The sequence below is a fragment of the Grampus griseus genome (genome assembly GCF_964374135.1).
Source record: "Grampus griseus genome assembly, chromosome: 21".
Lineage (NCBI taxonomy): Eukaryota > Metazoa > Chordata > Mammalia > Artiodactyla > Delphinidae > Grampus > Grampus griseus.
The window spans coordinates 21,105,874-21,132,307 of NC_139015.1; the positions used below are offsets into that span (position 1 = coordinate 21,105,874).

At 39.6% G+C, this 26,434-nt stretch overlaps 1 protein-coding gene across 1 annotated transcript in view; it reads left to right on the forward strand.

The window, feature by feature from the left end:
- The window catches only part of LONRF1 (LON peptidase N-terminal domain and ring finger 1), a gene marked incomplete at its 5' end in the record, with an annotated part of 45,764 nt that extends 19,596 nt beyond the window's left edge, over window positions 1-26,168 (forward strand). The window contains 7 exons of the mRNA XM_082680509.1: window positions 28-124; window positions 1,355-1,469; window positions 4,511-4,632; window positions 7,024-7,182; window positions 7,296-7,458; window positions 13,501-13,653; window positions 24,796-26,168. Coding sequence (XP_082536635.1) covers window positions 28-124; window positions 1,355-1,469; window positions 4,511-4,632; window positions 7,024-7,182; window positions 7,296-7,458; window positions 13,501-13,653; window positions 24,796-24,954 — 968 coding nt within the window. The 3' untranslated portion in view covers window positions 24,955-26,168. The remainder of the gene's footprint in view (window positions 1-27; window positions 125-1,354; window positions 1,470-4,510; window positions 4,633-7,023; window positions 7,183-7,295; window positions 7,459-13,500; window positions 13,654-24,795) is intronic.
- Between the last annotated feature and the right edge of the window lie 266 nt (window positions 26,169-26,434).

Genomic DNA, 26,434 nt, shown 5'->3' on the forward strand with positions numbered 1-26,434 from the left:
GATAACTCCATCTCTTTGTTTTAATAGAAACTCCCAATGAAGTCTGTACGTTTTCATTAACTTACGGTGACATCCCAGAAGAATTAATAGATGTCTCAGATTTTGAGTGTTCTCTCTGCATGAGGTAAGTATGTACAATTTTATAAAAGATGAATATTTTATATTAATGTAAAGTACAGAGTAGATAAAGGTAATCTACTCTGTAATCGTAGGCAATGTGAAGTAACACAACAGTGGGTTAAAAATCAAAAGATACGAATTTTAGTGCCAGGCTTCCCTTTCACATCTTCGGCAAATAATGTAATCTCTGAACCTTATTTAGCTTCTCCGTACTTAGAAAGTGGGGTCAGGGTTTGCATAGCCTATACTGAAGTCTTGTAAGAATCAGATGACTAAAATATAAAAAGTATCTGGGGAATTGTGAAGTACTATAAAAGCTCTACATGTTGTCATTGAGACTCCATGGTTTTAGATTTGGGTAAGAATACAATGATGTATTGTGTGTATAACATTGGATAAGGATTTCCATTATGCAGAATGCTTGTAATTGTAAGACTGATAGTTTAAAAAGAACATTTTCCAGGTACAGAAACTGTGCTGGAGGCAAGGGAACGGTGTAAAGCACCCGGCACTGTCCACACCAGGCCAGGGGTGATGAGAGGTATTTCTGAGCAAGTCCCTTAATTCTGAGTCTTGGCTTCTTCATCTGTGAGGCGAGGGGATTAGACCCAGATGATTTCTGAAGTACCCATACATCTAACAGTACTTCTAGGAACTTCCAAAGTATCATGTTTCAGGAAATAATTATAATGTAAGAAAAATTAGTTTTTCCATATTGTTTGAATATTAAGCCTCCTATTTCTTTAGAATTCAGTGGTGGTAATTTAGTGGATTATTTTTGTAAGGCTTTTATAATCTTGTTAAGAAAACCAATTTTAAAGTGATGATAAAATAAGAATCTGTACAAAAATGAATGAGTAATTATTAATGATATAGTTTACATCATTAATTTTGCACTAAGTCTTTGAAATCTGGTGTGTATTTTAGATGCACTGCACATCTCAGTTTGGACCAGCCCCACTTCAAGGGCGCCATAGCCACATGTGAGTGGTGGTTATGTTAGTACAGCTCCAGGCCCCCAGCGCAGGGTACCTCTGGATGGTGAACTTTTAAACGCTTCAGGAGGATATACTCGTATTTATCACTGCCCCTTCTCTCCCCTCCTGCCCACCAGACCCTCCTTCTTCCTCCTCTACTCTAAAGAGAGATTAGTGTTATGGTTCCATTATTAGTTTGTTCACTTTTTCCAATGGAGTTTATTGTGAAAACTAACATGTATTTTGGTTGATTTCAGGTTGTTTTTTGAGCCAGTAACAACCCCTTGTGGACATTCATTCTGTAAGAATTGTCTTGAGCGTTGTTTAGATCACACACCATACTGTCCCCTTTGTAAGGAAAGCTTAAAAGAGGTAAACATTTTTATGCTTATCTGTTTATTGGTCTTAAGTGTAGCAACATGGTTTGATTTTATTCAGCCATAGCAATGATTAATAGGTTCAGAATAAATTACATTGTATATGCTGAGTGGCCAAAAGGGACTCTGTTTTGTTACCCATATGCTAGTGTTAGAGAAAAGTGAGTTTGGAGAGGGGAGGAGAAAGCAGAGAGGGTCTGAAGGCCAAGACCTCTTACTTAATTTTTTAAACAAAGGAGGTGTGGTCAAGTACCTGGTCGGGAATCTACTGAATTTTAATGATGACAGTATTGGGGAAGCCCAACTGCCCTGCCTCCCACCACCATTTTTAGGCTAGATTTCAGGTCTAATCCAATCCCCTTAACATCTGGAGCAGCTGTGTCCAGTAGAACTTTCTGCATTGATGGAAATGCTCTGTATCTGTGCTGTCCAACATGGTAGCTACCAGCCACATGTGTAGAAGGAATTGTATTTAAAATTTTGTTTAATCTTATAATTAATTTACATTTTAGTAGGCACATGTGAGTAGTGGCTACCGCATTGGACAGCACAGCCCTAGAAAGAGGTGGCCTGGCGAGAAGAGAGGGAGGCACAGTTTCCCACGTCCCTCCTTGTCTAGGAAGTGAAAAGCACTATTCACTTGCATTAGGAAAATAGCTGCATCTCAGGTGGGTACCTTCCATAACCAGTGGGAGAGCAACACCCTCTCAGTCGTGCTTGAGTGACTTGAAGTCCCCAAAGGTGAGGCCAAAGCCTTCGAATTCTGAGTTCCAGGTGCAGTGGTAGCATTGATCAGGGAGAGTGATTCTGTCCCTGGATTGTTTGAAGAAAAGAAGTGTCTTCCAAATATGAATTAAAAAATTGATAAAACCATTTTGCTATGGAAAATAGTTATTTCCTATACAGAAAACATAGCTCTGTACAGATATCATATGGCATGTATGTATTGTTATAGCATAGCAAGCCTACATGTAGTAAAACAGAAAACCACATAAACAATGTTCAAGTCAGGAAACATAAGATAAAAAAACTTCCTTCTTAAAGAGTCTGTTAGTTATTTCAACTAGTATACTCAGTGTTTTCAGTTGAAGTACTCTAAACATGCTGTCTTTCCTGGTTTTCCAGAGTTTTTAGATACACTCATATATTTATTATGCTTTTTTCAGATTAACATTTAGATACATTGCTTTAAATTTAGAGTTCTCTCAGTTTTAAGGAAAACAAAATAAGGATATTATTTAAAAACATAACATACTGTTTAAAAATAACTTTATCCTTTGTCCTGACCTGAAGACACCCTGTATAATATAATTGGTAAAGTCTAAATATATATATTTACAAGGATAAAATTGACATGCTCTCCAGTTTTCTACTTCTCCTACTTGTCATTTCATTTTGCTCATTTTTTCATCTGAATACATTTTAAAGACATGGTTTTTGTAGCAGTATACTAGTCCGGTGTGTAACATTTTCCTGTTGTTGGTATGTAAGTTGTTTGGTTTTGTTGTAGCATACTGTGGTTTGTGTCTTTTGACACTGTGGTTTGTGTCTTTGACTCTTTCCTTAGGGTAAATTCTTGGGAGGAGAATTACTGGATCAAAGGCCGTATATTTATAAGACTCTTATTAAAACCAATTGCCAAATTGCCTAGGTCCCGAGTAATGTACAAAAATAGATTCTTACCAGTACTGTAAGAGAGGCTGTATTTCCCAAATTTAATACATGAGTCTTAAATTTTGAAACATCTTAATTTAATAGAAAACGGTAATGAAACTGCTTTTATAGTATCTGTCATTTGATTAATTTTATAATAAACTATCCCCTGGGAACTTGTTAGAAATACAGATTCTCAGACCCTACCCCAGAGCCACTAAATCAGAAACCCTGGGGTGGGGCTCAGCAGTCTGCATTTTAACAAGCCCTGGTTCATGCTAAACCGTAAAAACCACTACTATAACCCATTTCCCCACCATTCATATTTCCTGCTCTGTACTTCATCGGATAATGACAAAACTTTTTGCTGGATCTACAGAGAAAAAGGTGCTGGCTTCTCTTTATCTTGTGATTGTCTCCCAGGAGTTTTTCCTCATTACTTTTATTATAAATTGGTATTGGGCTTTTCTGGTTTTTTTTTTTTTTTTTGGTCCAAAATCCTGCACACACACTGACCTGGTCCCTGGCCCTATGCAGTTCTTAGTTTAGTTACAGAGATATAATGTATCCCTGTCCATGTAATATAGTGCAGGGTATGGTAACTGCCTTTTATATGGTAAAGGGTTAAGTAACGGACTCTTGGGAGACAAAAAAATAACTAAGGAACACTTTATGCAAAAGGTAGAATTGGAGCCAGACCCTGAAGGATAGTCAGATGGCTTTTGGCAGTTGGAAGAGAGAATAACACAAAAATGCATGAGGGTGGCAGTGTTCAGAGTATTAAGGGAGTGGCACAAATGGACCATTTTATACAGAGGGTGGCTCACGTAGGAAAAGCAGCCTCTTGATAAGGGGATCATTAGTCATAGTGGGATGACAATGGAAGGAAAATCTGAAAGAAAAATTACCTGGAAGCTCTGCCACTGAAATGGGGGACAAAAAAGGAGTAGTTTTGCTTTTCTTAAATAAGGCAAATAAATGCATCATTTTCTTCATTCCTTATCTTATTTTTGTTTCTCAATTCAAATGGTAGTTTCAGATACTCATGTACTGTGAGATGGAACTTGGCCTTTGGTGTGGGAGATGGCAGGGCAGCGCTGACTGCTGCTAATAAAGGTGTATGATCATAGCAAGACAAGGGTCTTATATACAGAACTTGGTTCACGTTGCAAGTATGTGTCTTTAATGCTCTTGAGTTAAGCCTCAGGCAGGTTTACCTGTTTAGCACCATCCATTGTAATGGTCCCCCTCACTAATTAAATTAATTCAGAACTGACTGTATAAATATGTAATAAAGGCTTTACTATATCAAGTTAAACTGTTTTGCCTGTTTTATACTGTAGGAAGAAAAGCACTGGAATGTAAAATAATATTGTTTTTCAGTATCTAGCAGATAGGAGGTACTGTGTCACACAGCTGTTGGAAGATTTAATAGTGAAGTATCTGCCTGATGAACTGTCTGAGAGAAAAAAAATATATGATGAAGAAACTGCTGAACTCTCACAGTAAGTTTCTTCTCAGAAAAATTAACAATCAAATTACGGACTACTACCCTTTGAAATAGTAAGGAGAAGCCTCATAGCAAGCTGGGTTCTGTCTTTAGTTCAACCCAGTGTAGTCAAAGGCATATTTTAAACAAATAGTGGCCAGCTTCCCCTGTCCTCGACAAAAGTTTTTAAAAGTTCATTTGGTAACTTCTAGATGTTCTGTTGGGAGTGACTGACTCAGCTCTTTGCACTGAAGCAGTGTTTTAGGTGGAGGAGGGGTTTCCTCCAGTGACATCAGCCCTGGAATCAATCGGGAATGGAGAGGGGTGAGGTGTTTGCTGGGAACTGCATCCCTCAGGCATCAATCATGGTGGTGCAGGGGGAAGGTGGAGGATAGATGGCCTGGATTGGCAGGAGGGTTAGCCAATCAGAGGTTTGAAGGGGGTGGGACCTTGAGGCCTGAGACTGAAATTGAAAGGGGTGACTTAGGGGCTAAATTCTCAGTTAATGAAGCTATTGACTGTTAGCAGAAATGACTTAGTATCAGCAAGGTGAAAAACCTGGTGGTAACTTTGGGATTCAGTGGTACCACTAGTAAGAGCACATAAAAGCCAATTGGGGCTGGGTAGGTTGGACATGGTTTTGTTGCTCTGTATAGCTTTCTTTCTTCTACATTTCTTTTTCCTTTCTCTTCCCCTCATGTCTTTTCACCAGTCTCTTCTTGAGTGTCCAAGTTTCTTTCATGGGTTTCTAATTTCTTAACTCTCTTTTTTTCCCACTTACTTTTAACTGGACACTAAAGAGCAAAATTGTAATTTTTATATGCTGTTTCTATTTTTTAAAAATACAGATTAAACATTTTATATTTCTAACTTTCTAAGAAAAAAATAATTGTGCTTGCAGATTTTCTTTTTCAATATCTGTCTACCAGATGTCTTCATTGGGCTAGTGGCCTTCAACAGAAGAAAGGTTTCTAATCTTTTGTTTGTAGAAGTTGATATTGATTTGTCTCCTCATGGAACTGATATTTTATTGTGTGATTTTATGATAGAAAATATTCTGATGTGAGGATTATAAGCCTTTTTGACCAACACTGCAGAAAGCTGGGATATAAGAATGCTTCAGATGTATTTTTGAAATACTAAAACATGGTGAGAGGACCAGACCCCTCACAGAAGAGTGAAATCCATGGATGACAGAAAGAGTAGTGATGTGAGGGAATCTTGCTGTGTACTAACAGGGCTATTCTTTTAAGGGGTAGCTCATCCCCCGGTACTTACAAGTTTTGCTAATTAAGAGGTATACTGGCTCCCCCCCCCCCCCGTTTTTATGTTCATAAGAGTGCTCAATGGTGGTAGAATATACAGTTTTAAAAGTAGAGGAACTAGGACTGGTATGTTAAACGTGTGTATTAAATATTGCCTTTACTTAAGTAATTTGTGGTCTTTTTGAAGAAAGACTAGAAAATATTAGTGGGGGGGGGGAGCCATAATCTGTAACCCGAACGTAATCATCACTGGCATTTCGGCATATATCCTTCCCGATCTTAATGTATATGAATACATTTTAAACAAAGATGGGATCATTTTAATCCTATCATTTCTGTAACTTCCTTTTCTTGTTAATCTGAACATTTAAACATAGTATCATTTTATGGTTACGTCATAATTTATTTTCCTGGCCTTCTCTTTTTGCTTCTAGGTTTTGGCTACTATACACAGTGCTATGTTGAACATTCTTATAGTACTTGCAGGAAAAAAGTGAGCCTTTTGGTTCAAAGGATACGAATGTTTCTGAAAGCATTTGATGCATATGGCCAGATTCTTCTTCAGCATGGCTGTGCTGTTCACGCTGCCAGTTTTCCCACACCCTTGCCAAAGCTGTGCACTGCCTTTATCCTTCACGTTTCTTGCCAATCTGGCAATAACAGTGTTGTCATTTTAATTATCTGGAAGAAATGTTATCTCATTGAATTACCTGGTTTTGTTAGTATGAAAATATTTTAATGCCTAAAAATTTTGAACGATTTGCTTTTTTTGTGGGACCTCATGTTTTCTTATTATCTAAGAGTGAGAGTATACTCTGTCATGTTAGAAATGTTTTAAACAGATTTTAATATAAAATAGTAATTATAATCAACTGCTTTGTGATTCATAAAGATACTTAGCTCTGTATGATAACTTCGTATATCAAATTCAAATTTACTTGTAAGAGGATCACCAACATATTTTTAGGATTAATATTGTATCAATATGAGCTTAAATGAAAAGGATGCTGATTCCTTTTCTTACCAAGAATAAAAATCACCTGATTTTAGAGTGAATTTGCCTATTATTTATTACTGTTGCAGGCTTCACTCATTTTTGTTGTTTGTCCTGATATATAATAATGAAACTTTTTCTTCTTCAGCTTGACCAAGAATGTTCCGATATTTGTTTGCACTATGGCCTACCCCACTGTGCCTTGCCCTCTTCATGTATTTGAGCCAAGATACAGATTGATGATTCGAAGAAGTATACAGACTGGAACTAAACAGTTTGGGATGTGTGTCAGCGATACACAAAATGGGTATGCTTTTTATGTAAATATTTTTATTGATTTCTGGAATTTTCTTTGAATATTGCTGAGAACTTGCATGTTTGTTGCTTGACCTTTGATGTTAATTGGAGTTTTTCCTTTAGTTTTGCAGATTATGGTTGTATGTTACAAATCAGAAATGTCCATTTCTTGCCTGATGGGAGGTCTGTGGTTGACACAGTTGGAGGAAAGCGGTTTAGGGTTTTAAAAAGAGGGATGAAAGATGGATACTGCACTGCAGACATTGAATATCTGGAAGATGTGAAGGTATGAAAAACTATTCTTTTTCAGCATGCTCTGGTATACTGTGTCCTAGGCATTGTACACGCGTAAAGGCTGATAGGAACATTAACCAGTTCTTCCTGTCAGAGACCCTCAACAATACTTATACAGATTAGCTCCAAGTTACCTTTTCATCTTGCTCTTAACCATCCTGAGTTCCAAGAGAACTTGGGAGACCAGCACCTAGATATACTGTTCATTTCTACTGGCTTGACAGCCAGCACAGTGCCTAGAATGTATGTATTTGCATGGTAATTGCTTAACAATAGCAGTGGATTCAATTGAACTTCCAATCCATGTAAGTTATGAAACCTGCTAATTCCTACCCTTTTAAACTGAATTTATTAGTAGTCAAAGCTGATGTAATCATCAGTAGATTGAACTTTGATGTAAAGGTAAACACATAAAATCCCTGAAGAATTGTTCTATATTAAGATATGCCTAAGATACCCTAAAACTGAACACAGCACCCAACTGTGTCTAACTTTAGGGCAACACAGATAAAGCACTGTCCATATAATTGGTGGTGGTATCTTACCTGTGGAGGGTTACTGTGAAAATTTTCTTGGATAGGGTTAATGCTGCCCTTTTGGTACTTCCAGTACCTACTCTACCATCTGCAGTTCGTTTAGGTACCAGAAAAATGATTTGTGGTACTGTAAATATCAAATGAAAGGCAACTTCCTTTGGAAGGGCATTAGAAAAACATAGATCTTACACTCTCACTTGTTCATTGATCTGTTTGAGCCCTTCATCTCAGTCAGCACTTATTCAGTGTTGGCATTAGGCATTTCTACAAACAGTGGCTCATTAAATTTTCAAAACGCTATGAGATAGCTAGCAGATGAAAGAATTCAGGAGTATGAATTTGCCAAAGATCCTGTAGGTAGTGTAAAAAAATAATTTAAAACGAGCTCTCTGGCTCCAAGTGCTATGTTTTATCATTATATCATATTGCTTCTCTGCTGATAAACTTGATTAATCTGCTATTACCTGTCCTATCTTATTATAAAGATGTTATGGGGAAACTCTGCTTTGTGCAGTGAGCCAAGAGTATGAGTTGGAATTTTGAGTTGACTGATAGTCTGTGCCTTAGTAATATTTGGCTAATGGAATCATTTGCTAAAAGGTGATGTTCTTTGTAAAACTAATAACCTTATTTTAGTTTTATGTAAATTTACATCTTCATATATTGGATTTGCTGATAAAATTCCTTGAGTATGTGGCTAAACTTATGACTATATATAAATATATGACAGTAAATTAGCATATCAAATATGGATTTGATGTTTAGAAAATTGAATTCTCTATGTCATTGTGGTCTTGTCTAATAATTTTTCTTCTTCTATATAATGATTTCTTGTTCATTCTGGAAAAGCTTCTCAAATTTTGTTTTTTATATCAAAGTTGTTTTTTCCCTTGGTGTAGTAATTCTAATTTCTGTGACCTCTGATGACATTTTAAATTGTTATTGCAATGAAATTCCTTAACTCCAAAAGCTTGCCTTTAAAACTTCTGCCTACTTCTTAGCTCCTTTTTCTAACTCAGACTTTTATTTTTATCATTCCCTGTTTACTAGAGTTCACGGTTTGGTCCCTTGAATTTTGTAAAGGTAGAAAGCAGATACTTTTTTTTGGTAATAGTTCTTAACAAGTCACAAGTTTATTTGTTGGGGGTTTTTGTTTTTGGATCAAATTTTTTTTATTGAAGTATAGTTGATTTACAGTGTTGTTAACTTCCGTTGTACAGCAAAGTGATTCAGTTATACATATGTAGACATTGTTTTTTTAATATTCTTTTCCATTATGGTTTATCATAGGATATTGAGTATAGTTCTCTGTGCTATACAGTAGGGCCTTGTTGTTTATCCATGCTATATATAAAAGCTTACATCTGCTAACCCCAACTTCCCACTCCATCCCTCTCCCAGCCCCTTCCCCCTTGGCAACCCAACCACCAGTCTGTTATGTCTGTGATTGTGTTTGTTTTGTAGATAGGTTCATTTGTGTCATGTTTTAGATTCCACATTAGTATGATAATCTCTAGTTGCATCTAAGTTGCGGTTATTTCATTCTTTTTTATGGCAGAGTATTATTCCATTGTGTATATGTACCACATCTTCTTTATCCATATTCCTCTGTCCACGGACATTTGTTTCCATGTCTTGGCTACTGTGAATAGTGTTGCTAAGAACATAGGGGTTGCATGTATCTTTTCAAATTATGGTGTTCTCTGGATATATACCCAGGAGTGGGATTGCTGGATCATATGGTAATTCTATTTTTAGTTTTCTGAGGAACCTCCATACTGTTTTCCATATGGCTGCACCAACTTACACTCCCTCCAGCAGTACTGGAGGGTTCCCTTTCTCCACATCCTGCCCAGCATTTGTTAGTTGTAGACTTTTTAATGGTCTACACGGGCCATTCTGACCTGTGTGAGGTGGTACCTCATTGTAGTTTTGATTTGCATTTCTCTGATAGTTAGTGACGCTGAGCAACTTTTCACGTGTCTCTTGGCTATCTGTATTTCTTCTTTGGAGAAATGTCTAATTAGGTCTTCTCCCATTTTTCAGTGGGGTTACTTGTTTTCTTGTTGTTGAGTTGTATGAGCTGCTTATATATTTTGGAAATTAAGCCTGTGTTGGTCACATTGTTTGCAAATATTTTCTCCCATTCTGTAGGTTGTCTTTTTGTTTTGTTTATGGTTTCCTTTGCTGTGCAAAACCTTACAAGTTTAATTAGGTCCCATCTGTTTATTTTTGCTTTTATTTCTATTGCCTTGGTAAGAAAACATTGGTACAACTTGTGTCAGAGAATGTTTTGCCTATGTTCTCTTCTAGGAGTTTTACGGTGTCATGTCTTATGTTTAAGTCTTTAAGCCATTTTGAGTTTATTTTTGTGCATGGTGTGAGGGTGTGTTCTAACTTCACTGATTTACATGCAGCTGTCCAACTTTCCCAACACCCCTTGCTGAAGAGACTGTTTTTTCCCATTGTATGTTCTTGCTTCCTTTATTGAAGATTAATTGACTGTAGGTGTGTGGGTTTATTTCTGGGCTCTACTCTGTTCCAGTGCCAGTACCACACTGTCTTTATATTATCCCACAGCTCTCTTATATTGCTTTCTTTTTTTTTTCATTTGGCTTCCTGTCTGCTTTTCTGATTGGATAATTTCCATTATTCTATCTTGCAAATCACTTACTTTTTCTTCATTATTCATTCTGCTATTCATTGCCTTTTAGCTCAGCTTTTGTCTCTGCAAATGAGTTTTCTAATTTTTCTTTGTTTCTCTCTTACAGTTTCTAGCTCCTTTTTACAGTAATCTGCATTTCTGTCAATAGCCTTTCTTAATTCCTTCCATATTTTCATTACCTCCTTTCTGAACTCGGTGTCTGTTAGAATGAAGAGGTCAACTTCATTGTACTTTCAGGGGAATTGTCTTGGTCTTTTAACTGGGAGTGTGGTTCCTCTGCTTCTTAATTTACTTATATTTCTCTTACTTTGTGAGTTTAGGAGAAACAATTATCTACTGTGGTCTGGGAAGGCTATTTATATGTGGGGTGTCCCTGTGTAGTGTGTGTGGGTTTAATATATTTGGTGCGAGGGTTGTCATATGCCTGTCACCTCTTTCCTCAGTGTGTGCCAACTGTTATCCCCTTGATAGGGGTTGTGCAGATGCAGTCACTGGTGCCTGGCCCTGGGAGGGGAGGCAGGAGGTGGCTTGCACCCACTCCTGGCGTCTGGGAGGAGGGAGGCAGTGGCAACTTGTGACAGAGTCTCAAGCACATGCGGGTAGTATCCTGCCCTCTGCGAGCGCACACACAGGAAAAAGGCTACAATGGCAGGTCCCACCCCTCCCCTTGAGCACCCCCCAAACAAAGCACCCCCTCTAAGGCGGCCCAGGTTTCCTCCTCATACACTCTCAGTTGCGGTTGCACCAGATTCTAGCTACCACCCCCAGGCTGTTTCCACACAGCCAACCCCAGTCCTCTTGCTGGGTCTGATCTCTGAAGCCCGAGTACCAGCACCCAGCCCTGGCTGACACACATCTCAGGCTGGGGAGCCCACAGTGGCAGCACTGACCATCTGTCCTCTCTCCACTCTGGCTGCCACAAACCAGCTGCTGTGTTCTCCAAGGTTCTGAAGCTCCCTACTGTCCTGGTCAATCTCCCTGCCGGTGAAGGGGCTTCCCCAGGGTCTAGGAACCTTTCTTCTTTCCCAGCTCCCTCCCAGGGACACGGGTCCTGTCCTGATTCCTTTCTCATTTTTTTTTTTTTTTTCTGTCTTCTTTTTTTCCTACCTTGTTACATGGTGATCTTCTTGCCCTTTCAGCAGTCTGAGGTCTTCTGCCAGTGTTCAGTAGATATTCTGAGAGAATCATTCCACGTGTACTCATTCCATATGTAGATTTTTGATGTATTTGAGGGAGAAGGTGAGCTTCACATCCTACTACTTCACCATCTTGATCCCAGCCCCACAAGTTTATTGCTCATATCAAGACCAATGTGTGTTAGCAGAGGACTGAACCTTGGATAGCCAATTCCAAGACCAGAATGCTTGAATCATATGGCTCTTCTACCTTTCTTTTAAAATTTTTCATGTGGTAAAATATACATGACATAAAATTTACCATTTTAACCATTTTTACATATGCAGTTCAGTGGCATTAAGCACGTTCACATTGTCGTGAACAACTTTGGTTTTCTTTTTCATTTCAAATCCTTCAAAAATAAGAAGTATGTTCTTTTGTCTCGTGTGCTATAGTCTTTTTATTTATTTTATTTTTGGCTGCGTTAGGTCTTTGTTGCTGCGCACGGGCTTTGTCTAGTTGCGGCGAGCAGGGGCGTGGTGCACAGGCTTCTCACTGCGGTGGCTCCTCTTGCTGCAGAGCACAGGCACACAGGCTTCATTAGTTGCAGCACGCGGACTCAGTAGTTGTGGTGCACGGGCCTAGTTGCTCTGCAGCATGTGGGATCCTCCCGGAGCAGGGCTCAAACCCATGTCCCCCACACTGGCAGGCAGACTCTCAACCACTGCACCACCGGGGAAGCCTCTGTGCTATATATAAGTCTTACCTTTTATACATCAGGATATTTTCAGAGTCCCATTGTTGTTTTTTATTGAGTCACTCTTGAAGTAGGAAAGGCTGACTCAGGCCTGGTATTTGTTCAGTGCGTTAATGTATGTGAAATATAGTGCTCTCTGGCATGGAGTGAGTGGGATATGAGTGTTAATCAATATGAGATGGATGAGTTAATGTTCCATCTTCCCACCTGTGTTTTATGAGACTGCTCTTCTGGATCTTAGGCTGGAAGGCTGATGCATTTAATTTTATATTTGCAGTTTGATGAGCCAGTAGTCCAGAGGGCATACACAGGGGATGGAGGTAGCCACGGCCTTGGGCCTTTACAGCAGCAGCAGTTCATCATTGTATAATGAGTGTATAATGTATTGTCTCTCTTTTGAAATTCTGGCTTTATATGCTAAGTTATTTGTTGCAGTTTTTGTTTTGACCCAGTTCCCTGGTTAAAGGTGTAATTATGCTTTCCCTCTGTCCTATTACTGCTTTTGCTGTGGCACCTTAAATCTCCCCCAATCTTCCCTTTCATTGTAGCAACTGTATTCCTGGTTTTTTTTGTTCTACTGCTTTCAAAGGCTGTTGATCCATAAAGATGAATTCCCAGTCCCTGTAGACCTTTATCTGAGAACTAACTCTCCATCTTACCCCTCCCAGTTAGGGGCTGTTAGTTGGGTTCTGCAGTGTCGCACTGCTAACTCAGCAAGACTGCTAACTCAGCAAGGCTAGGTCAGCTATGCTGGGAGGTCAAGGCTTGCTGTCTTTCTTAGTCTGGCCCATTGGCACTCTGTGAGGCAGAAATGTATGGTGTTTACTGCATAAGAATAATACTCTGATCCAGCACTGAAATAGGTATTCCCTATTTTTTTATGGTTTTTTTTTTTTCCATTTCTGTAGGGATGGATGGGAAGATTAGACACAGACACCTTACTGACTGTTGTATTTCTAGGTTGAGAACGAAGAGGAGATAGAGAACCTCCGACAGCTTCACGATTTGGTCTACTCCCAAGCCTGCAGCTGGTTTCAGAATTTAAGAGACAGATTTCGAAGCCAAATTCTTCAGCACTTTGGATCAATGCCCGGGAGGGAGGAAAACCTCCAGGTATGATGGCTTTGATATTGTTTCCAAAAGTCTCACTTTTTGTGTAAACCCAAGTTGGTAGATTTTTTTTTTGTTATAAATTTATTTATTTATTTATTTTTGGCTGAGTTGGGTCTCTGTTGCTGTAGGCGGGCTTTCTCTAGTTGCCGGGAGCAGGGGCTACTCTTGGTTGTGGTGCACGGGCTTAGTTGCTCTGCAGCCTGTGGGATCTTCCTGGACCAGGGCTTGAACCTGTGTCCCCTGCATTGGCAGGCAGATTCTTAACCACTGCACCACCAGGGAAGTCCCGAAATTGGTAGATTTTTTAGTTTCTTCATCTTTAGTTTTGCACATCTCCTTTGTCCTGTCTTTAGATTTGTGACCATATTCTCTAGCACAGGGGTATCCACTGCATCTTATATAGGAAGAGGATGGAAACAGTGTCAGCTGAGATGCATATAGGAGCAAGTGCAGGAGGAGAAAGCCCCCAGCTGAGGATTTTCCAGAAGGAGGGATAAGGAATTAAAAATGGGACATGGGAGATAGGATCAAGATGGCAGAGGAGTAGGACGTGGAGCTCACCTTCTCCCACAAATACATCACAGTTACATCTACATGTGGAACGATTATCACAGAACATCTACTGGATGCTGGCAGAAGACCTCAGACTTCCAAAAGGGCAAGAAAATCTACACAAAAAATCTACACAAAACTGGGTAGGACAAAGGAAAAAAAGAGAAAGGAATTGGGATGGGACCTGCGCCCCTGGGAGGGAACTTTGAAAGAGGAAAGGTTTCCGGACACTGGGAAGTCCCCTCACTGGTGGGGAGATCAGCTGGGACAGAGGGAGAGCTTCAGAGACACGGAGAAGAGCACAACAACCAGTTTGCAGAGGGCAAAGCAGAGAGAGACCTGCACAGATGGTCGGTGCCACCAAGCACTCACCAACCTGAGACACTTGTCCGCTGGGGCAGGAGGGGGCAAGGCTCAGGCTTCAGAGGTCAGACGCTGGGGGAGGGCTGTGGTTGGTTGTGTGGAGACAGCTTGAGGGGGTAGGGTGTAGGGCCCCACGACCGAGGGAATACAGGAAGAAACCTGGGACTGCCAGAGAGGCAAGGTGCCATTGTTCGGGGTGTGCAAGGAGAGGGTCAGGACTGCGGTAGGAGCTTCCGTCTCCGAGCACGCACTCTCAGGCAACGGGGCACTGCCTGCCTGAGCTCCAGGGGCGGGTGCAAGCTGCAGCTGCCATCTCGGACTCCAGAGGCAGGTGCAGACCACTGCTGAGGGTCCCACAACCACGTGCCAACTGCTGCCCCCTCCTCCCTGGCAGCGTACATAAGCCACGCACCGCACACCCCAATCCAGGGGACAACGGCCAGCACACGCCGAGGAAAGGGGCAACAGGCATCCAAACCAAGAACAGCCCTCACGCCAAAAAATTGTTAAACCCACGCAAGCTACGTAGGGACGCTCCCGCGTGTAACAGCCCGCCAAGACCACAGTACGTAATTGCTCCTCCTAAACTGACGCAAGCTACGTAGGGACGCTCCCGCGTGTAACAGCCCGCCAAGACCACAGTACGTAATTGCTCCTCCTAAACTGACGCAAGCTACGTAGGGACGCTCCCACATGTAACAGCCCGCCAAGACCACAGTACGTAATTGCTCCTCCTAAACTGACGCAAGCTACGTAGGGACGCTCCCGCATGTAACAGCCCGCCAAGACCACAGTACGTAATTGTTTGTTTCTCCTAAACTGACGCAAGCTACGTAGGGATGCTCCCGCATATAACAGCCCGCCAAGACCACAGTACATAATTGCTTCTCCTAAACTGACAGAGTAAGAGACAAGTAAAGTGAAGACACAGAGACCACTCCCAGTTAAAAGACCAAGAGCAATGAAACAGACCTCTTCAGTCTAATAATAGATACCGAGTTCAAAAAGGGAGGTAATGAAAATACTGAAGGAATTAAGAAAGGCTATCGACAGAAATGCAGATTACTGTTAAAAGAAACTAGAAGGAAGAGCCAAGAAAAATTAAAAAATTCATTTGCAGAGATGAAAGCTGAGCTAAAGGCAATGATAGCAGAATGAATAATGAGGAAAGAATAAGTGATCTGCAATATAGAATAATGGAAATTACCCAATCAAAACAGCAGACAGGAAGCCAAATGAAAAAAACAAGAAAGCAATGTAAGAGACCTGTGGGATAATATAAAGCTGGCCAATCTATGCATAGTAGGGATTCCAGAGGGGGAAGAAAGAGAAAAAGGGATGGAAAATGTATTTGAAGAAATTATGTCTGAAAACTTCCCAAACCTAAAGAAGGAAACATGTCTAGCTACAGGAAGCACAGAGGGGGTCCCAAACAAGAGGAACCCAAACAGACCCACACCAAGACATATTATAATTAAAATGGCATAAGTTAGAGGCTTCTAAAGGCAGCAAGAGAAAAACAGGGTTAATTACAAGCCAACTCCCATAATGCTATCAGCTGATTGCTCTACAGAAACACTGCAGGCCAGAAGCCAGCGGCAGGATATATTCAGAGTCCTGAAAGGGGAAAACCTGCAACCTAGGGTACTCTACCCAGCAAGATTATCAGTTAGGATAGAAGGAGAGAGAAAGAATTTCTCAGACAAGCAAAAACTAAAAGAATACAGCAATACTAAACTTATCTTAAAACAATATTGAAATGTCTTCTCTAAATAAAAAAGCAGCAAGAAGATATAGGAAGGAGGAAATCACAATTGGAAAGTAAATAAACTAGCCAGTATACACATCAAAAAGAAAATTAAAAAACCCTATTAGTGAAAGCAACAATAGACACAAGGAATAGCAAAAGGATAAACGTTAAGATGTAAAAAAGGACATCAAAACCATAAAATGGGGCTTCCCTGGTGGCGCAGTGGTTGAGAGTCCACCTGTCGATGCAGGGGACACAGGTTCGTGCCCCAGTCCGGGAAGACCCCACATGCCGCGGAGCAGCTGGGCCCATGAGCCATGGCTGCTGAGCCTGTGCGTCCGGAGCCTGTGCTCCACAACGGGAGAGGCCACAACAGTGAGAGGCCCGCATACCGCGGAAAAAAAAAAAAACCCATAAAATGTAGAGAAGGAAAGTAAGAAAATGTAGATTCTTTAAGAATGTGTTTGAGCCTACATGACTATCAGTCTAAAGCAAGCACATATAGGAAGGGGTTAACATACTTGAAAAACAGGGCAACCACATATCAAAAGCATACAATAGATTCACAAAACCCAAAAAGAGAACACAAGCATAAAATGAAATCATCAAACCACAAAAAGAAAAAAAAGGATCAAAGAATCAACTGGAAAGCAAGGTTTAAAATGGCAATAAATACACATGTATCAGTAATTACCTTAAATGTCAATAGACTGAATGTTCCGATCAAAAGACAGAGTTTCAGATTAGATTAAATCCAAGAGTCTATAATATGCTGCCTACAAGAGAGCCACCTTAGGGCAAAGGACACACACAGACTGAAAGTGAGGGGATGGAAAAAAAGGTATTTCATACAAATGGAAATGACAAGAAAGCAGCAGTTGCAATACTCGTATCAGACAAAATAGACTTTGAAACGAAGGCCATAAAAAAAGGCAAAGAAGGACACTATATAATGATAAAAGGATCAATATAAGAAAAGGATTATGCGCTCGTCAGCATATGTGCACCTAAATACATAAAGCAAATACTAACAGATAAAGGGAGAAATTGATAGGAATACAATAATAGTAGGAGACTTTTAACACCCCACTCACAATACATGGACACATCTTCTAGACAGAAAATCAATAAGGCACAGAGATCCTAAATGATACAACAGTGAGACTTAATTGATATTTTCAGGACGTTATATCCAAAAAAACCCGGAATACACATTCTTTTCAAGTGCACATACTAGAGCACAAAACTAACCTTAAAAAATTTAAGAGTACAGAAATTATTTCAAGCATTTTCTCTGACCACAACAGCATGAAACTAGAAATCAACCACAGGAAAAGAAATGAGAAACAATTACATGGAGACTGCTAAACAACATGCTACTAAAAAAACCAATGGGTCAACAAGGAAATCAAAAATTAAATTTAAAAATACCTTGAGACAATGAAAACACAGCCATACAAAATCTATGGGATGCAGCAAAAGCAGTTCTTAGAACAAAGTTAACAGCAATACAGGCCTTCCTCAAAAAACAAGAAAAATCTCAAATAAACAACCTATCACCTAAAAGAATTAGGAGAACAAAACCTAAAGCCAGCAGAAGGAAGGAAATAATAAAGATCAGGGAGGAAATAAAATAGAGGTTAAAAAATATAGAAAAAAAATAAAACCAATAGCTGGTTCTTTGAAAGGATAAACAAGATTTTCAAACCTCTGTCCAGGCTCACCAAGAAAAGAGAACCCAAATAAGATAAGAAATGAAAAAGAAATCTCAACCAATATGCCAACAACTTTGACAAATTTGACAACCTAGATGAAATGGACAAGTTTCTACATACAACCCACCAAAACTGAATCAAGAAGAAATAGATAATTTGAACAGACTGATCACCAGAAGTGAAATAGAATCTGTAATTTAAAAAAACCAAACAAACAGACAAAGAAACTCCCTACAAAGAAAAGTCCAGGGCCAGATGGCTTCACAGGTGAATTCTACCAAACATCCAAAGAAGAACTTATACCAATTCTCAAACTCTTCCAAAGACTGAGGAGGGGGGAATACTCCCAAGGACATTCTGTGAAGCCACTGTCACCCTGATACCAAACCAGATAAAGACACAACCAAAAAAAAAAAAAAAAAAAAAAAATTACAGGCCTATATCTTTGATGAATATAGATGCAAAAATTCTCAACAAAATATTAGCAAACTGGGCTTCCCTGGTGGCACAGTGGTTGAGAGTCTGCCTGCCGATGCAGGGGACACGGGTTCGTTCCCCGGTCTGGGAAGATCCCACATGCCGCGGAGCGGCTGGGCCCGTGAGCCATGGCCGCTGAGCCTGCGTGTCCGGAGCCTGTGCTCCACAACGGGAGAGGCCACAACAGTGAGAGGCCCGCATACCGCAAAAAAAAAAAAAAAAAAAAAAAAAAAAGCAAACTGAATCCAGCAACACATAAAAAAGATCATACACCACAACCAAGGGGGAGTCATCCCAAGTTCACAAGGATGGTTCAACATATGCAAATCAATGTGATACACCACATCAAGAAAAGACAAAAACCACATGATCATCTCAATAGATGCAGAAAAGCATTTGACAATATTCACCATCCATTCATGATAAAAACTCTTACCAAAGTGGGTATAGAGGGAACATATCTCCATATAATAAAAGCTATTTATGACAAACCCACAGCCAGTATAATACTAAATGGTGAAAAGCTGAAAGCCTTCCTGCTAAAATCTGGAACAAGACAAGGATGCCTGCTCTCACCTCTTCTATTCAACATAGTATTGGAAGTCCTAGCCACAGCAATCAGACAAGAAATAAAAGGTATCCAAATTGGAAAGGAAGAGGTAAAATAGTCACTCTATGCAGATGACATGATACTATATATAAAAAACCCTAAAGACTCCACACAAAAGTTACTAGATCAAATAAATGAATTCAGCAAAGTAGCAGGATACACGATTAACATGCAGAACTCGGTTACATTTCTTTACACTAACAATGAAATATCAGAAAGGGAATGTAAAAATCAATACCTTTTAAAATTGCACCAAAAAATAAAGGACTAAAGAGAATTCAAAGAAATGGAAAGATATCCCATACTCTTGGATTGGAAGGATTAATATTGTTAAAATGGCAATATTACCTAAAGCAATCTACAGATTTAATGTGATCCCTATCAAATCACCCATGAAATTTTTCACAGAACTAGAATAATCCAAAAATTTATATAGAACCATAAAAGACTCAGAATTGCCAGAGCAATCCTGAGGAAAAAAAACAAAGCAGGAGGCATAACTCTCCCAGACTTTAGACAATACTACAAAGCTACAGTCATCAAAACAGTGTGGTATTGGTACAGAAACAGACATACAGATCAATGGAACAGAATAAAGAAATAAACCCATACACCTACAGTCAATTCATCTTCAATAAAGGAGGCAAGAATATAAAATGGGAAAAAGATAGTCTCTTCAGCAAGGGGTGCTGGGAAAGTTGTACAGCTGTGTGTAAATCAGTGAAGTTAGAACACACCCTCACAGTGTGCACAAAAATAAACTGAAAATGGCTTAAAGACTTAAGACAACACCATAAAACTCCTAAAAGAGCGTAGGCAAAACATTCCCTAACACAATTTGTACCAGTGTTTTCTTAGGTCAGCCTCCCAAGGCAATAGAAACAAAAGCAAAAATAAACAGGACCTAATCAAACTTACAAGCTTTTGCACAGCAAAGGAAACCATAAACAAAACGAAAAGACAAACTACAGAATTAGAGAAAATATTTGCAAATGATGTGACTGACACAGGCTAACTTCCAAAATATGTAAGCAGCTCATACAACTCAATAACAAAAAAACAAACAACCCAATCAAAAAATGGGCAGAAGACCTAAATAAACATTTCTCCAAAGAAGAAATACAGATGACTAATAGGCACATGAAAAGATGTTCAACATAGCTAACAGAAAAATGCAAATCAAAACTACAACGGGGTACTACCTCACACAGGTCAGAATGGCCACTATTATAAAGGCCACAGGGCTCTGCTCTGCCAGTGGTTAAGAATCTGCTTTCCAATGCAGGGGACACACAGGTTCGATCCCTTGTAGGGGAACTAAAATCCCACATGCCACGGGGCAACTAAGCCCATGTGCTCTAGAGCCCACGCCCCACAACTAGAGAGCCTGTGTGCTGCAACTGCTGAGCCCGTGCACCACAAGTCCTGAACCCGCACGCCATTACTAGAGAGAAGCCCACGCACCACAATGAAAGATCCCACATGCCGCAGTGAAGGTCCCACATGCCGCAACTAAGACCCCATGCAGCCAAATAAATAATGTTTTTTTTTTTTTTAAAAAAAAAGGGAGGGAGACGCAAGAGGGAAGAGATATGGGAACATATGTATATGTATAACTGATTCACTTTGTTATAAAGCAGAAGCTAACACACCATTGTAAAGCAATTGTACCCCAATAAAGATGTTAAAAAAAAATAAAAATAAAAGCCCCCAGATAACAAATGCTAGAGAGGGTGTGGAGAAAAGGGAACTCTCCTACACTGAAGGTGGGAATGTAAGTTGGTGTGGCCACTATGGAAAACAGTATGGAGGTTCCTCAAAAAGCTAAAAGTAGAGTTGCCATATGATCCAGCAATCCCACTCCTGGGCACATATCCAGACAAAACTATAATTCAAAAAGATACATGCACCCCTGTGTTCATAGCAGCACTATTCACAATAGCACACGTCACAAGACATGGAAACAACCTAAATGTCCATCGATAGAAGAATGGATAAAAAAGGTGTGTACATATATATATACAATGAAATACTACTCAGCCAGGACAAAATAATGCTATTTGCAGCAACATGAATGCAACTAGAGATTATCATACTAAATGAAGTAAATCAGAAAGAGAAAGATAAATACTGTATGATATCACTTATATGTGGAATCTAAAATATGGCACAAATGAACCTATCATGAACCTGAACCTATCTACAAAACAGAAATGGACTAGCAGAGAACAGACTCATTGTTGCCAAGGGGGAGGTGGGGAGGGAGAGGGATGGACTGGGAGTTTGGGGTTGGTAGATGCAAACTATTACATTTAGAATTGATAAACAACAAGGTCCTACTGTATAGCACAGGGAACTATATCCAATCTCTTGGGATAAACCATAATGGAGAAGAATATAAAAAAAGAATGTATATATGTGTATAATTGAGTCACTTTGCTTTACAGCAGAAATTAACACAACACAACATTGTAAATCAACTATACTTCAATTAAAAAAAGGGGACATGGTACCATCTAGTAAATTGTGCCTATAAGACAGCTACGTCTTCGAGCCTCTTTGGCTTTGCTGTTATTCTTTGAGAGTTGAGAGATGTATCATTTTCTATACTTTTAAAAAATCTTGTCCCCTTTTCTGTTATCCCCAGCTTTTTACCCTGCCACTTTAATTCATTTTTATCTCTTCATGTTTTATATTTCACTCCTCATGAAACTATCATTCTTATGGTCTTGATCTGGAATTTAGGGTTTACATTTAAGTTTAATCTAATTAGCATAACAGCAGGTGCTTTCTGGTCAAGCAGAGCACTGCAAGAGGCATAAAGAAGAGTTCCTATCCTGGAAAATCTGGAAAAAGACCCACCAAAGCATTAGGCATAAGCATTGTTGAATTGAGTTGGATACAGTGTTTGTGGTTAGATGGGAATAGATGACATAAAGGAATGGCTGTAAATGAATATCAGATGGACAGAGGGCCCCTGTGATGGACACTGTCTCTCATTCCAGTTTTCAAAGGTCGGCCTACATCTGTCTGAATCTCAATTGAATCCTTCAGCTGAACTTGAAATTTCAACATCACATCATCTCCAAACTGAGTTCTCATTCTGTGTCCAGCATATATCAGTTGCCACGTGTTTGTTTTATCCTGGCTACCTGAATCTGATTGAACTTGATAGAAACAGCTTTTGATGAGCACAGAATTGAATAAGTACATTTTAAATGTTAACAAACCAACTTGTAGAAAATTTCAACATTACTTTCCAATCACCTCCACCACCCTCACTTTTATTATGCAGTCCTCTTCCACTGCTTTCAGTTAGTCATACTGTATGAGTCAGGATTCAGTCAGGAAAACAAAAGCAGCCACTCTATATATCCCAGGAGTGAAGGGTTTATTGTCGGAATTAAAGTTGACACCCCCATTGGGAGAGCTGGAGGAGGGAGGATCAGATCAGGCCATCGTCAGCGGAGCTCAGGGACTCTCTTCCTGACACAGTGGAGCACGGGCTCAGGACTTGAGGGGAAGCTGCTGTCATCCTTAGGAATCCCAGGGCAGTCCCCACCAGTATCTCAGTTTGCAGTAGTGGAGCAGGTGGTTTTCACGAATGCTCTGGAAAGCTTCTGCAAATCTCACATCTGCCCACACTTGGCAACAGCCTCCAGAGAACAATGGCTTCCTCTCCCAACTTCCAAATCTTGAAAGAGTGCCTCTCATTGGTCATGTTTAACCTGGAACCACCCCCTCACACGGGGGGAGGGGATCCTGGGAAATGTAGTTTCTGATGTCTCTACGGAAGGTGGCAGTGATGCCGAGTTGACAACAGGCAGGACACAGATAAGTCCAGTTTGATTCTAGGAGGAGCTTGTTGATATCAACTCATGTCACAGCTCCTTTTGTCATTCTGAAACTTCATGTTTTAGGTTCAGTAAAAAGCAATTCAGTGTGTAGTAAAGGTGGCTTAAACATTCTTGTATATAAATTCCTAATTCGTTCCATAGCCAGTAGTCAGCCCTTGCAACATCAGATGAAGTTCTTTGCTGGAGATATGTTTATTTCTCAAATGAAACTGGAAGCTGAGACTTTTCTTATATCCTTCCTAGGATTCCACAATTCTTTGAAGACATTTAAAAATATCACTTAACTTGTCTTAATATTTTATTTATTTTTTTTGGCCATGCAGTGTGGCATGTGGGATCTTAGTTACCCGACCAGGGATCGAACCCATGCCCCCTGCATTGGAAGCGCAGAACCTTAACCACTGGACCACCAGGGAGGTCCCTTAGTGTTTTAAATATATATTTTAAGAAAGCAGTTCTCAACTTGGGACAGTTTTGCCCCTGTGGGACATTTGGCAATATCTGGAGACGATTTTGACCATCAGAACTGGGGGAGGTGCTGCTGGCAGCTAGTAGACAGAGGTCAGAGATGTGCTAAACATGCTGCAATGCACAAGACAGTCCCCATAACACAGAACTGTCCAGCCCCAGAAGCCAGTAGCCTGAGATTGAGATACCTGTTTAGGTCAGTGAAGAGGAAAGAGTGCTGGCTATGAGGCAGGTCTGGATTATTTGAACCTTGGCTCTGCCACGTAGGAGCTGAGATATCTTGAACAATTTGCATTATATTTAATGAAGCTTCAGTTTCCCCATTTTATATGGGCATAATAGTGCCCTCCTTACATGATTGATAAAGGATTTGAGACAGCCATTCTGACAGGTGTGAGATGATAGCTCACTGTGGTTTTGATTTGCTTTCCCTGATGATTAGTGATGTTGTGATATCACCTCATACCTCTCAGAATGGATACTGTCGGGAAGACAAGTATTAGTGAGGATGTGGAGAGAAAAGGAAACACTCATGCACTGTTGGTGGGAATGTAAATTGGTGCAGCCACTGTGGAAAACAGTATGGAGGTTCCTCAAAAAAATTAAAAATTGTACCACCATGAGATCCAGCAATGCTACTCCTGAGTATATATCCAAGGAAAATGAAAACACTAATTTGAAAAGATACATGCACCCAGTGTTCACAGCAGCATTATTTGCAATTGCCAAGATATGGAAACAACCTAAGCCCATCAACAGAAGAATGAATAAAGATGTGTGTGTGTGTCGACAATGGAATGTTACTCAGCCGTAAAAAAGAATGAAATTTTGCCATTTTTGACAACATGGATGGACCTGGAGATTATCATACTAAGTGAAATAAGTCAGAAAGACAAATACTGTATGTTTTCACTTCTATGTGGAGTATAAAAAAATAAAACAAATGAACAAACATAACAAAACCAAAACAAACTCACAGATACAGAAAACAAATGGTAGTTACCAGAGGGAAGTGAAGGAGGAGGAGGGGTAAAGGGGATTAAGAGGTACAAACTACTAGGTATAAAATAGGTAAGTTACAAGGATGTAAAGTGCAGCACAGGGAATATAGTCAACATTTTATAATAACTTTATATGGAGGATAATCTATAAAAATACTAAATCATTGTTGCACGCCTGAAACCAACAGTATTGTAAGTCAACTATACTTCAATTAAAATTTTTTTAAGTTAGAAAAAGAATCTGACACCATAAAGTGCTCAATACAGATTAGCTTGGTGGTGGTTTTTTACTGCTGTAATTACATAAATATTTGTTTTATTAACACTATATAATGTGGATTCTTTTTAGGCAATCCCTAATGGACCCGCCTGGTGTTGGTGGCTTCTTGCCGTCCTTCCCGTCGACCCCCGCTATCAGCTGTCCGTTTTGTCAATGAAGTCTTTGAAAGAACGGTTGACAAAGATACAGCATATACTGACTTATTTTTCTAGAGACCAATCTAAGTAACCAACTGCTTGGATCTTCCTCTAAAATTACCCTAATCTGGCTGTGGTGATGGCCAGATTGTCCGCTGCCTTTGCACATCCAGTGCTGGTTTGAGAAATGTAATGAAACTGTTCTTTTTTTTTTTTCTTTTTCCTTCAACCTCCTGAATCATGTGGTTCTGCAAACAGATACCTTCAACTAGGATTTAGACCACTAAGAACTTGCACAGAAAAACACACACTAAATGTGTGTTAAACCTCTACATTGTGATGAAGTTGCACTATGTACCATACTCTAAATGAAATGAGAACTCTGTGTGTGGGTGCGTGCGTGCGTGCGTGTGTGTGTGTGTGTGTGTGCGTGCGCGCACATGCGCGCCCGTGTGGGTAGTATGGGTGCATTTTCTCTGGCTTTAAAATTTTAAAAGAAAAAAAAAAGCCATAGAGAGCAGAACTTGCCGAGGGTCATTTATTGCCCAAGTTTACAACAGTAGCGATACAAGTTTTTGCAAATTGAATTTGCCTCAGATTTCTCTGTCCTGATGCTTAATTTGCACAAGTACGTAAGCTATGGTATTGAGTATCACTTTTTGTCGGAAATACCGCTCTTGCTGAACTGTCTTGACCATTGACTAGGACACAGTTTCTTATTTATGTAAATACTTGCATCCCAATAGCCAACAGGCATCGGATGCAGAACCTAGAGCCAGTTTTCAGGAACAATTGCAAACCTGACTTGGTACTGTGCATCTATTCATAAAACACTTAAAACTGTGAAAATATGGTTTACACTTAACTGTACATAAAGGTAAATGGAGAACTCAGTTCAGTACCAGTTAGTTTGTACATTTTAGGGGGGCTTTTCACATTAACTGCCCATCTATGTAATTTATAGTTTGACATATGTTTGTTTAAAAAAATTACATAGTATAAACCCATTAAGGATCTAAGGGAAGAGAAGAAGCTTAATGTAGAACTAAGCTTTTAAAGTATGTTGGTTTTTTTTTTTTTTAATTCTCGTCTTGGTGCAAATGTTAGTTATGCCTTATTCATATCACAGTTAGATCACCATGCTGTGACATGGTCTGTATTCATGCTGCCCTAGATACTTTTGTAATTATTTGTTGCAGACTTGTGACTGTCCCTCTTAACTTTCTTTTATGTAAGTAATTTGTAAAAGTTTCTTAAAAATTTTGCTTTTGCTTATTTAATTTTGAATAAAAGCTAAATTCATAATACTTCTTTTTCTTAATGATTAGGTTAATGTCAAAAAAAGATCAGCGGAGGAATCAAGCTACACAGAGTAGAGAACAAATGAGTTTTGCCTACTGTTTTGTGCTGTGAGATGTAAGCTATAGCTTTCAAAATACTTTTTTTTTTTTTTTTGGTCATCTTTTGACCAAACAATGAAGTGTCTTAAGGAAAGTTTAGGCCTAGAACCATCCTCTAAAGCAGGGGTCCCCCAACCCCCGGACTGGTACCAGTCCGTGGCCTGTTAGGGA